This window comes from Vombatus ursinus, unplaced genomic scaffold (assembly GCF_900497805.2).
Source record: "Vombatus ursinus unplaced genomic scaffold, bare-nosed wombat genome assembly UNPS02004712.1, whole genome shotgun sequence".
Taxonomy (NCBI): Eukaryota; Metazoa; Chordata; class Mammalia; order Diprotodontia; family Vombatidae; genus Vombatus; species Vombatus ursinus.
The window spans coordinates 2,135-12,181 of record NW_020944490.1 but is presented as its reverse complement, the minus strand read 5'-3'; the positions used below and the strand labels follow the sequence as shown (position 1 = coordinate 12,181).

Below are 10,047 nucleotides of genomic sequence, written 5' to 3'. Positions count from 1 at the left end.
AGAAACCTAATAGGTCTTTTCATGGCTCTGCCCTGTAGACACTGCTTCTCCATCTGGTCCAGGTCATTCTTCTATCCTCCTATCAGCTCCTCTAATGTACTGGCCCTACTTGGGACCTTACAATACACAGCGATATTTTAAAGGTGAATCCCACCAAAGCCAACTATAACTTTAAAAAGAGTTGAGTCAGGCCAATTGGATAGTCCAGCACAGCTTAGCAGAGAGAGTGCTAGACTTGGAATCAGGAAATCCCCTTCTGACCCTTGCTAGCTGTGTGACCAAGGATGAATCACCGAGCTTCTCTGAGACTTAATTACTAAGTTAGTTTTGTCAATCAACAAACAAGCTTTTATTAAGTGTTTCTTATGTGCCAGACACTGTGCTAAGTGCCAAGGGACAAGGGAAGAGCAAAAAAAAAAAGAATTCTTGCCCTCAATAACTTAACATTCTGATGAGTATTGGAGTTGACAATATATGGATACAGAGTAGATGGAAACTTGTTTTTCTACTGCTCTTTAAAAATTTTTATTTTGTGTTCATTGATCTCTTTTGATGAGGCAGATTGTTATTGTTTTTGTTTGTCCTTCATTCTCCAAGAGGACTATGACATCAGGAAGGTGATACCATGACTTGGGAGGGAATTGGATTTGTGAGGCAGGGCTGTGCAAAGTCACCAGCCTCACTTTCTCCTCCCAAGCCATGTGACTGGTGACACAGTGGACAGAGCACTGGGCCTAGAGTCAGGAAGACCCCAGTTAAAGTCTCACTTCAGATATGTTCCAGATATGATTCTATATTTCAGTCACTGTTTCTCCTTCTATGTGTGTGTAATACCTACCTTGCTCCTGATATGTTTCACTATCTCTTGATTTTTTAAAATTCTGTTTGTTAATTCCATTGAAATCCTTATCTCATTCTCCATTTCTCTAACAATTGGTACTTAGTTTCTGCTCTCCCTTTCTTTCAATCTATTAGTTCTGTTCATTTTATCTGTCTCACTGTCTCTGTCTCTTTCACTTTCTGCCTTTATCTTTTTTTTTTCTCTAGGCAATGGGGTGAAGTGACTTGCCCAGGGTCACACAGCTAGTAACTGTCAATTGTCTGAGGCCAGATTTGAACTCAGGTCTTCTATGAGTCCAGGGCCAGTCTCTATCCACTGCCCCATCTAGCTTCTCCCTGTCTTTATCTTGATCTCTCTCAGTCTGTTAGCTTGACTCTGTCCCTTTCTATTAGCTAGGACTCTGGTTCTGTATACAGCATGTCCTAGCAGAATGGAAAATGGAAAACTTAATTAATTATTTTCCATGTAATCATTATATACCTTCTAGAAATCCACTGGCTGCTTTGGTAGCAAGCAGATACATACCTATGTGACCTGTGTCACCCACCTTCTCCAAATCTTCCATGGGTCCAAAGTAGCTGTTGAAGGTGCTGAATTTGCCATCTGTCTTCTCCACACAGGTGGGATGGTCTTATGTGAGGGACTGTCTGATGTTGGCTACTGCCAAGTGAGAGTTGTGGCAAGATAGGGTAGGAACTGGGTATTAGGAAGTAACCGGAGCTCACGCTCCCGAGGCAGGGGCTGTACTAGGCGGAGTTGTGGTGAACTGGGATGGGCTGGATACGGAGAAGTAACCGGAGCTCATGCTCCTGAGGCAGCGGGCAGTGCTATGTGAGCTGTGATAAGCTGGGGAAAGAACAGGATACTAGGAAGTAGCCAGAGCACGTGCTCCTGAGGCAGGGGGCTGTGCCATGTGGGAGCGAGACAGCAGAGGACGAGTTCCCTTTGCTTAATCCCTCCCTAAGTGCAACGTCAACCCCAGACGTCTCCTTCCTGTGTCCTTCCTGACTTCCTGGGTCACGTACCTTCCCTTTGTGTAGCACTGACCCCAGACGCCTCCTCCTGGTATCTGGGTATCACATACTCTCTCTTTGTCTATGCACTAATCCCGGACACCTCCTTCCTGTATCCGGTCCTAGCCTCCTGCGTCACTTCCTCTCCCTTGGTGCGCTAAACCCAGACATCCCCTTCTGGTATCTGATCCTACAATCAATGACTAGTAGGCGGGCTGAGGAGGAGGGGCTAAGTAGGTACTTAAGGAACGTCCTGGTCAGAGCACGCTCTCTCTTTGCTCCTGCTCTCTTGCTATGGCCTTCCTGCTTGGCCTTGCTGTGATGGCCTCTAAATAAAACTCGGGTGTTGGCACCTCCTGGTTGGCTCGTCTCTGTGTGTTTATCTGGGTAGGCACTGAAGACTGCTAAGTATGACTCTGGCAGCCTGCTCCTTATAGGAGGAGAGTGCATGGCGCGGCCGGCACAGTCTTATCTAGAAACTGGGATATCAGGGTCCAGGCTTCTGTTAGTGTGATGCCATTGGTCTAATGGTGACATGATCTCCTGAACATTCCTGGTGTAATTCTTGTTTTCAGACCCCAAAGTAAAATGGGAAGGATTGGGAAGTGAAGTGAGGGGCTGGAGGGAGTCATCTTTTATTTTTCATGAGACTTGGGAGATAGCCCAAGGATCTGAGTGCTTATCACTTTCCACTGCTGTATTTGAACCTGAAGGGTTAATGTGTAAGATCTTCCCTATCCCAGCCTAAGCCAAGGGACAATGTGTTGTTCTGGGATTTGTTCCAACCCAGACTCACCTTGGGGAACTATTCCTTAAAAACAGGTCTTGAGGGAAACATCCAAGGATTTGGACAGTTCCTGGGTATTGACCTGAGACATTTTTGACATAATAAAGATTGTTCTTGAAGTTGGAGAGTTTCAACAAAACCTCACCATTTCTCAGGAAGGTGGTCTTGAATGGCTGGTCAGGCAGGATTCCAATCACTGATAGCCTCTTTGGCCCCCTTTGCCTGGCTTGTACCTGACTGGCCCCAGTGTCAGCCAAGATGCAACTATTTCTGGCAATGGAAACTTGTAAAGTTTCCTATATATGTGTGTCCTATACATATCCTAGTATATGTAGAGGTAGAGGAGTCTAAGTGATACAGTGGATAGAGCGCTAGACCTGGAGTTAGGGCTACCCAAGTTCAAATCTAGCCTCAGACATTTACAGGGTAAGCTGGGCAAGTCACTTAAACTCTTTCTGCCTCAGTTTCCTTAACTGTAAAGTGGAGATAATACTAGCATTTACTTCCTTCATGAGGATCAAATGAGCTAGTATTTGTGAAGCACTTAGCACACTGCCTGGTAAGGTAATAAATACTTGTTTCCTTTTGTTTTTTTTATTTGTTTTTTATTTTTTATTTTGAGTGAGGCAATTGGGGTTAAGTGACTTGCCCAAAGTCACACAGCTAGTGCATGTCAAGTGTTTGGTCTGAGGCCGGATTTGAACTCAGGTCTTCCTGACTTCAGGGCCAGTGTTCTATCCACTGTGCAACCTAGCTGCCCCTTGTTTCCTTTTGGAGAGAGGACTTTGCAAGGGTCTTTAGGCCTGATAACCTGGCTCTTCTTCCTTTCCAGGTGAAGTCATGGGGCCCAAAAGTTATTCAGTCCAGTGCCCAACCTCAATGTAAAAGAGATTTTCCTTTTTCCATGCTTCAGCTGATACCTCTAACTGGCCCCCCCATGGGGCAGCTAGGTGCCACAGTGGATAGAGCTGCAGCCTTGGAGTCAGGAGGACCCGAGTTCAAATGTGGCCTCAGACACATGACACTTACTAGCTGTGTGACCTGGGCAAGTCACTTAACCCTGATTGCCTCACCAAAAAGCAAATATATGTATATATATATATATATATATATATATCTAAAACACTGCCCCCCCCCCTTTCCAAAGGAGTCTCTATTCTCTCTCCTTTCCCCATGCAAGGATGCTGAATAAATGTTAGAATGAGACCTTAGAAGCCAGCTAGTCTGGTCCCTTCTTCTACTCTGATGGGTTGAGATCTTTCTGGGAAGGGAGTTATTACTGATCACAGAAATGTCTAGATGGACAGCAGGTGGGAGAGGCAAATTTGGCATGAATTCAAAGCAGTGTGCACATCCTATAGATTCTAAACCCTTACCACACCTGGTCCTTTCTTTGTTCACCTGAGTGGAGTAGATAGGATGAGAATGGGGCCTCCTCTCCAGAGGGATCCTTGTCCTCGTCTCTATCAATCTAACCCACACCAGTTCCTAAGGAGGTAGCAACAGCACCTTCCTCAGTGCCAGTGAAGAAGCCAGGATCTTGTTAAACAGGGAGGGAGGGACCTCTCCCTCTCTTTATCACCCCCTCCTTTCCCCTCCCCCTCTCTTAATTGCCCTCTCCTTTTCCCTCCCCTCCCTCCCAGGCAGTAATATAAGCCCCAGGAGGAAAGAACCCAGGAGGGAGTCAGCTGGACCCAGCAAACAGCTAAAATCCCTAAACTAACTCCATTCTTACTTTATCTCCTTCTTGCTCCCAACCTCCCATATTAATACTGTGAGTATTAATTAATTAAACAAGGTACAAGCAAGGGAGGGTTTGGGGGCAGCAGGAAGGGGTGGTGGAAGGAGACCACTATCTTCAAGGAAGTGAAGAAAACTGACAGTGGGATGGCAGGAGACTTGGAGCACTTAGCTCTGAGAGTTAGGAGACCAGGAGAGTAATGAGAGGAACTGGGACTGAGGAGGGCACTTGGGTCTGAGACTCCCCCATTAACCAAACAGGGGCAAGAGGAGGGGAGTCTTTAATAGAGGGTAGGGTGGTCTGGGGCTAAAGGATCTAGATGGTCCTCTTAGAGCTCCCTAAATCTGAGGGTCTTGCCATGTCTGGTGTGAGGAGGGAATAAGAAGAGTGGTATCTGGGGCTGGCAAGGTTGTGGTAAGAAGGGCAGAAGAATGCCTTAACCAAGCCTCTGGCTGGCTCTTTTCTCACAGGGTCCCCTCCTTCCTTCTGATAACAAGGCTTCTGTAGGTGGAGGGTAAGGAAGAGCCAGGGGAGTGATGGGGAGGTGGGCCAGTAAGTTGATTCCCACACCACTCAAGTGTACAATCTGGAATTGGGAAAATACCCAATGTGGGTGTGTTTGTGAATGTACTTAGGTGTCTGTTCCTAAGTGTGCATAAGTGTTTGTTATTACCTGTGTGACCCTGGGCAAATTAGTTCTCTCTGAGCCTCAGCTGGCTCTTCTGTAAAATGAGAAGGTTGGACTCTAAGGTCCCTTCCAGCTCTGAATCCTAAAATCCTTTGGCTGTTCCTGGGGGTCTTGGAGAGAGTGAATGGGGAGGAAAGTTGGGAAGGTGAAGGGAGAGATGTGGTGGGGAGACTGAGGTTACCCCTTCCCTCTCCCTCTGCAGGTGATGACTATTCGGAAGCCATGGACGATCTCGACTGCAGCGCTACTGGCTCTGCTGGCCTGCCTAGGGGCTCTGGTGGAGGGTTACCCCTCGAAGCCTAAGCCCCCGAGTGAGAACGCTTCCCGGGAGGAGCTCAGTCGGTACTACGCTGCCCTTCGGCAGTATCTCAATTTGGTCACCAGGCAGCGGTGAGGATCCGAAGCTCTGTACCCAGGGATATGTGTGTGTGTGTGTGTGTGTGTGTGTGTGTGTGTGTTACACGCCCCGGGGGCACTCCACGCCTTTGCTCGGCTTCTCTCCTGCCCGCCAGGGAGGAAGGAATAGTGGGCGGATGGGACAGGGCGGGACATATTTTGAGGCCACCTCCAGTATCTCTTCATTAACCTCAACTCTCACCCGTCACTCTTGGGCTCTGGGGCACCGACAGTCCCCCAAGATCTCTAGCCAGGGTAGCACCACCAACCCTCTCACCGTGAAAACGAGAGCAAGGGGCGGGACCAGCGCTGACTCCCTCCCCTCTCCTCTTGTTCTTCTTGCTCTGCCTCTAGGTATGGGAAGAGGGACACTACCGAAGTCCGGCTAGCTGAGAGTCTCTTTCCGGACAGCAGCGGAAACCAGTACAGCAAGTCTGGGTGAATTCACCCCTTCCTCCTAGACCCGCTTTACTTCTCCCCTCCCCCAACCACCATCTATTAGATTATCAGTTCCTTGACAGCAGAGTCTTGTATAGTTGTCTTTGGCGCTTAGCACAGGCCCTTGCCACAAGACAGGCTTCATGTAGGTTTGCTGAACGACTGGTGCCTTCTTTTCCCCGTTGGCCTCTGACCGACTCCTGTGGTTTTCTAGACTATTTATTCATCCATTGGTTCTAGGAGCTATCATTAAGTAACTACACTGTGGAATGCCCTGTGCTAAGCAACAGAGGAGATATAAGGCTAAAACGTGGTCCCTTCTAGGAATTAGAGAGAGTCAATCCTCTGCCTTCACTTTATGATCCTCACCTCTTTTCTCCATTTTTCCTTTCCCCAAGACCAGGATTCTGTATTTCTGCCCTGCTGGCTCTTGCCTCCTCCTTATACCCTGATCTCCTCCTTTGGCCAGTCTCAGATGGTAATCAAAACTGTTCGTCTCTGATCAGCTCATCCCTTCATAAAGGAGTCTCCCCATCCTCTCCAGGTTGTACATACATCCCCTAAACCTTGGCTGGGAAGCATACTCCCTCTTCCTCCTCCCTTCCAGGTCAGAAGAGCCTTTTGTGTGGTGATAGTTCCACCTTCTGATTGATCTCATTTGCATACCAGAGAACTTCCCACAAGGCCAGGAGTCTGCTGAACCTCTTATCCTCCCACTTTTGGGGCAGCACCTGTGGGCTTCCAGTTTGGCGAGCTCTAAGTCCTCCACCTCTGCACCTGCAGAAGGGCTATAGATGACTGCTTCCTCGTTCCTTAATAAAAAGCAAGTTTCATGGAAACAATGTGTCTGTCTCCCTTTTGTGCCTTCCACTGGTCCTTCTCACTTGGTCTTTGGCTCCCTGTGCTGGAGGAGATAGATTTCAGAGAAGTCTGAGGTCAACAGGCTGAAGCAGGCTGAAGGAGTGGACTCAGTTCCAAGTAGAGAAAGTTGAGGTTGCCCTCAGTCAGTCAGCTGATCAGTGACATTCAGCACCCCTTGTGTGCAGAGCTGGCTCTCAAAGCAGGAAGGAGGGGGGAAATCTGTGTAAAGGGGAGATAGAGCTCTCTCCTCTGGTAAGAGCAGATACTGTCCCTCCTCCTTCCCCATCTAGGTCCCACTCTAACAGCTACACACACTATTTCTTCCTTCTGAGAGCTGTCAGCCTGATTGTATACACACAGATCCTGACCTCGGTGAACTCTTCCTTTGACTGAGAAGACATATGCCCAGATGTCAGGAAATGAGAGGCAAGGACAGGTTCTCCAGTAAAATAAAATTCTGGAAATCAAGGCTGGGCGAATGGGGAAGGGATTGAAGGGAGGCAAAGTGGGGTAAGTAGAGTTGGAGAGCCTTCCTGGAGGAGGGGAGGATGGAGAGAGTAACGGAGAGTGCTCCAAGCCTATAAGGGAAGAGCTTTCCAAAGGTTTGGAGGGGATGGGGGATGGGGGATGGAATGCCTGGTTAGAGAATAAGAGGAGCTATGGGACTAGGAGGGGGAAGGAATGTCAACAGATCCCTGGGAGTTGGGGGTGCGGGGCAGAGATGAGACTGAGATGAAATCGGGGCTGCGTGGGGTGTGTGCCAGGCTTATGAGGCTACTGGAGAGGTAGGTAGATCAGAGGTGAGAGGGAGGGAGAGTGCATGAAGGGATCATCTAACTCCTCTCCCCTCACACAGCTTCCACTCTAGTTCAGGTTCTCGTCACCACTCACCTGGATCATTGCAAAAGCCTATTTGTTCTTCTTGCCTCACATCTCTTCCCTTTTCAATCTATTCTGCTTTGGGCTGCCAAAGTGATATTACTAAAACACAGGTTAAAGCATGGTGCTCCCCTGCTCAAAAAGTTGCAATGGCTCCCTATTGCCTCTAGGATCAAATCCAAACACTTCTGTCTACCACATAAAGCCCTCACAGTCTGCAGATTTCTAAGCTGATCACACCACATTCCCCTCTACATAATCTACAATCCAACCAAAGTGGCCTATGTGCTCTTGCCTTATGTGACACTGCATCTCCTGTCTTGATGCTTTTCTTTACTAAGCTTGTCCCCTAAGCCTGGAATTCCCTCCTTCCTCACCTGCTCCTCTTAGAATCCTGATCTTCCTTGAAAACTCAGCTGAAACACCATCTTCTCCTATGTGAGACTTTTCCTGACCCCACCCCACCCCCTGGCAGCTGCCAGTGTCTCCCAAAATTTTTCTTGTGTATATATTTGTATTGTGTATCTGTTATATTTTGTGTGGGTGTGCATAAATATAAATATGTGTACACACTCTTATATATGTACATACACATAGGTATACTTGTATGTATATACACACATGTATATATGTATTAGCATATATACACATGTATATATGTTATATATAACATGAAGCATGTTGTACATTATAGTAGGGGAAACAACATTTATGTGTGTATGTATGTTTGTGTATATGTATATCCATCCACATATACACACATATATGTTGTTTTCCCTGCTATAATGCAAACTTCTTGAGGACAAGGACTTCTGAATTTTAGTCTTTGTCTCTCCAGTGCCTAAAACAGTGCCTGGCACCTAGGAGGCACTTAATGAATGCTCCTTGATTGATTTTCCATCTCCTAGCCTTTTGACAGGCTGAGCTTGTCATTGCTCTGAGAGAGAAGATAGAGAGAGGGGCAGCTAGGTGGCATAGTGGATAGAGTACCATCCCTGGAGTCAGGAGGACCTGAGTTCAAATCAGGCCTCAGACACATAACACTCACTAGCTGTGTGATTCTGGGCAAGTCACATAACTGCAATTACTTCACCCCCCAAAAAATAAGATAGAAGGAGGGGTTCAATACTGTCAGGGAAGGAATCTCCCCAGTTCTACTTAGTTTCACTTCTGATTAAGTCTGCAGATTAATCCCATTAAATTAATAAATAATAAAAATGAATAAATAATAAAAATGAATAAATAATTAACACTATTGTTTATTTGCATTCCTAGCCCTCCTAACCCTAGTACCCCTCACAAGATAGTTCCCATATGGGTCCTAATCCAGGAAAGGGCCTCACTATCAGTCAGGTGAGAGCTAGGGGGAATTTTAGGGGGAAGGGGAAGATTTATTTAGAATTACATGTTAGCAAATAATGAAGTTGCCTCTTGTCATCATCTTCAACTGCAGAAGGAATAATACTTGAGAGCTATTTTGAACTGAAATGAGCCTGGGAGACTCAGTGATAAGGTAGGAATTGTTACCAAGGAGTGAATCACCTCCAAATCCAGCACTAGCATTAGGTATTCAGGGTTAACCTTTCTGAGGAGCATCTGTCCATTGTGACTGACCAGTAGGACCCACATACCATAAAATAGTTCCAAGAATGGCCCTTGCCCCTAATCACAGAATTGCTTTCTTCCTCTGAAAATGGAGGGATTAGGAATACTGCTGTAGCATAAGAAATGATGAGCTGGTTGATTTTAGAAAAACATGGAAAGACTTGCATGAAGTAATAAAGAGTGAAATGAGCAAAACCAAGAAAACATTGTACCCAGTAACAGCAGTACTATTCTAAGAACAGCTTTGAATGAATAAGTCATTTTGAGTAGTAGAAATATCCAACTACAAAGCACTTATGAAGAATGATGCTATCCATATCCAGAACAAGAACTGATAACTAGAAGCATGTATAGTATGGTTTTACATACATATATATTTTTGTGCCTAATTTGTAGCCTTCTCTAGAGTGGGGTGGAGGTGGGAGAGAAAACATGCATGGAGACAACAAAAGACAACTTAGAAGAAAGCACAGAAAAGCAGGGTAGCTTTGAAAATGATGTGTAGTATTTAATACATAGATTTTTTAAAAAAGTAAACAGTGTGAAATGGAAATTCATGGTTTTATATTGACTATTCTTTTTTTTTTAAGGGCAATTGTTGTTAAGTGACTTGTGCAGGGTCACACAGCTAGTAGACTCCTCTTTTTATGTTGTGCCGTGTACATGGAAATTTTCTCTTTTTTTTTGTATTTTTGTATTTAAGTTCAAAATGAATTAAATTTAAAAAACAAGAAAATGGAGGGGTTAGATAGTCTCTAAGAGACTATCTTAAGAGACCACCCTAATATTCTGTTTAAT

At 45.9% G+C, this 10,047-nt stretch overlaps 1 protein-coding gene across 2 annotated transcripts; it reads left to right on the top strand.

Annotated features, from left to right (window-relative positions):
• Window positions 1-4,329: 4,329 nt before the first annotated feature.
• Window positions 4,330-6,723, top strand: PYY (peptide YY). 2 transcript variants are annotated; one of them, XM_027841169.1, is made up of 4 exons: window positions 4,330-4,415; window positions 5,273-5,460; window positions 5,821-5,904; window positions 6,512-6,723. In XM_027841169.1, exons 2-4 carry the CDS (start codon window positions 5,276-5,278, stop codon window positions 6,534-6,536), a joined length of 294 nt encoding a protein of 97 aa, XP_027696970.1. In that variant the 5' UTR covers window positions 4,330-4,415; window positions 5,273-5,275; the 3' UTR covers window positions 6,537-6,723. The 2 variants fall into 2 exon arrangements, with proteins under 2 accessions (XP_027696970.1, XP_027696966.1); XM_027841165.1 differs by lacking the exon at window positions 4,330-4,415 and having other exon boundaries at window positions 5,117-5,460.
• The last annotated feature ends 3,324 nt before the right edge of the window (window positions 6,724-10,047 follow it).

Bases quoted from the DNA above. Each gene is read 5' to 3' on its own strand.
- PYY (XM_027841169.1), top strand. From the start codon at position 5,276: ATGACTATTCGGAAGCCATGGACGATCTCGACTGCAGCGCTACTGGCT. The intron at 5,461-5,820 runs GTGAGGATCCGA...CTCTGCCTCTAG, and splicing joins AATTTGGTCACCAGGCAGCG to GTATGGGAAGAGGGACACTA. The intron at 5,905-6,511 runs GTGAATTCACCC...CCTCCCTTCCAG, and splicing joins AACCAGTACAGCAAGTCTGG to GTCAGAAGAGCCTTTTGTGT.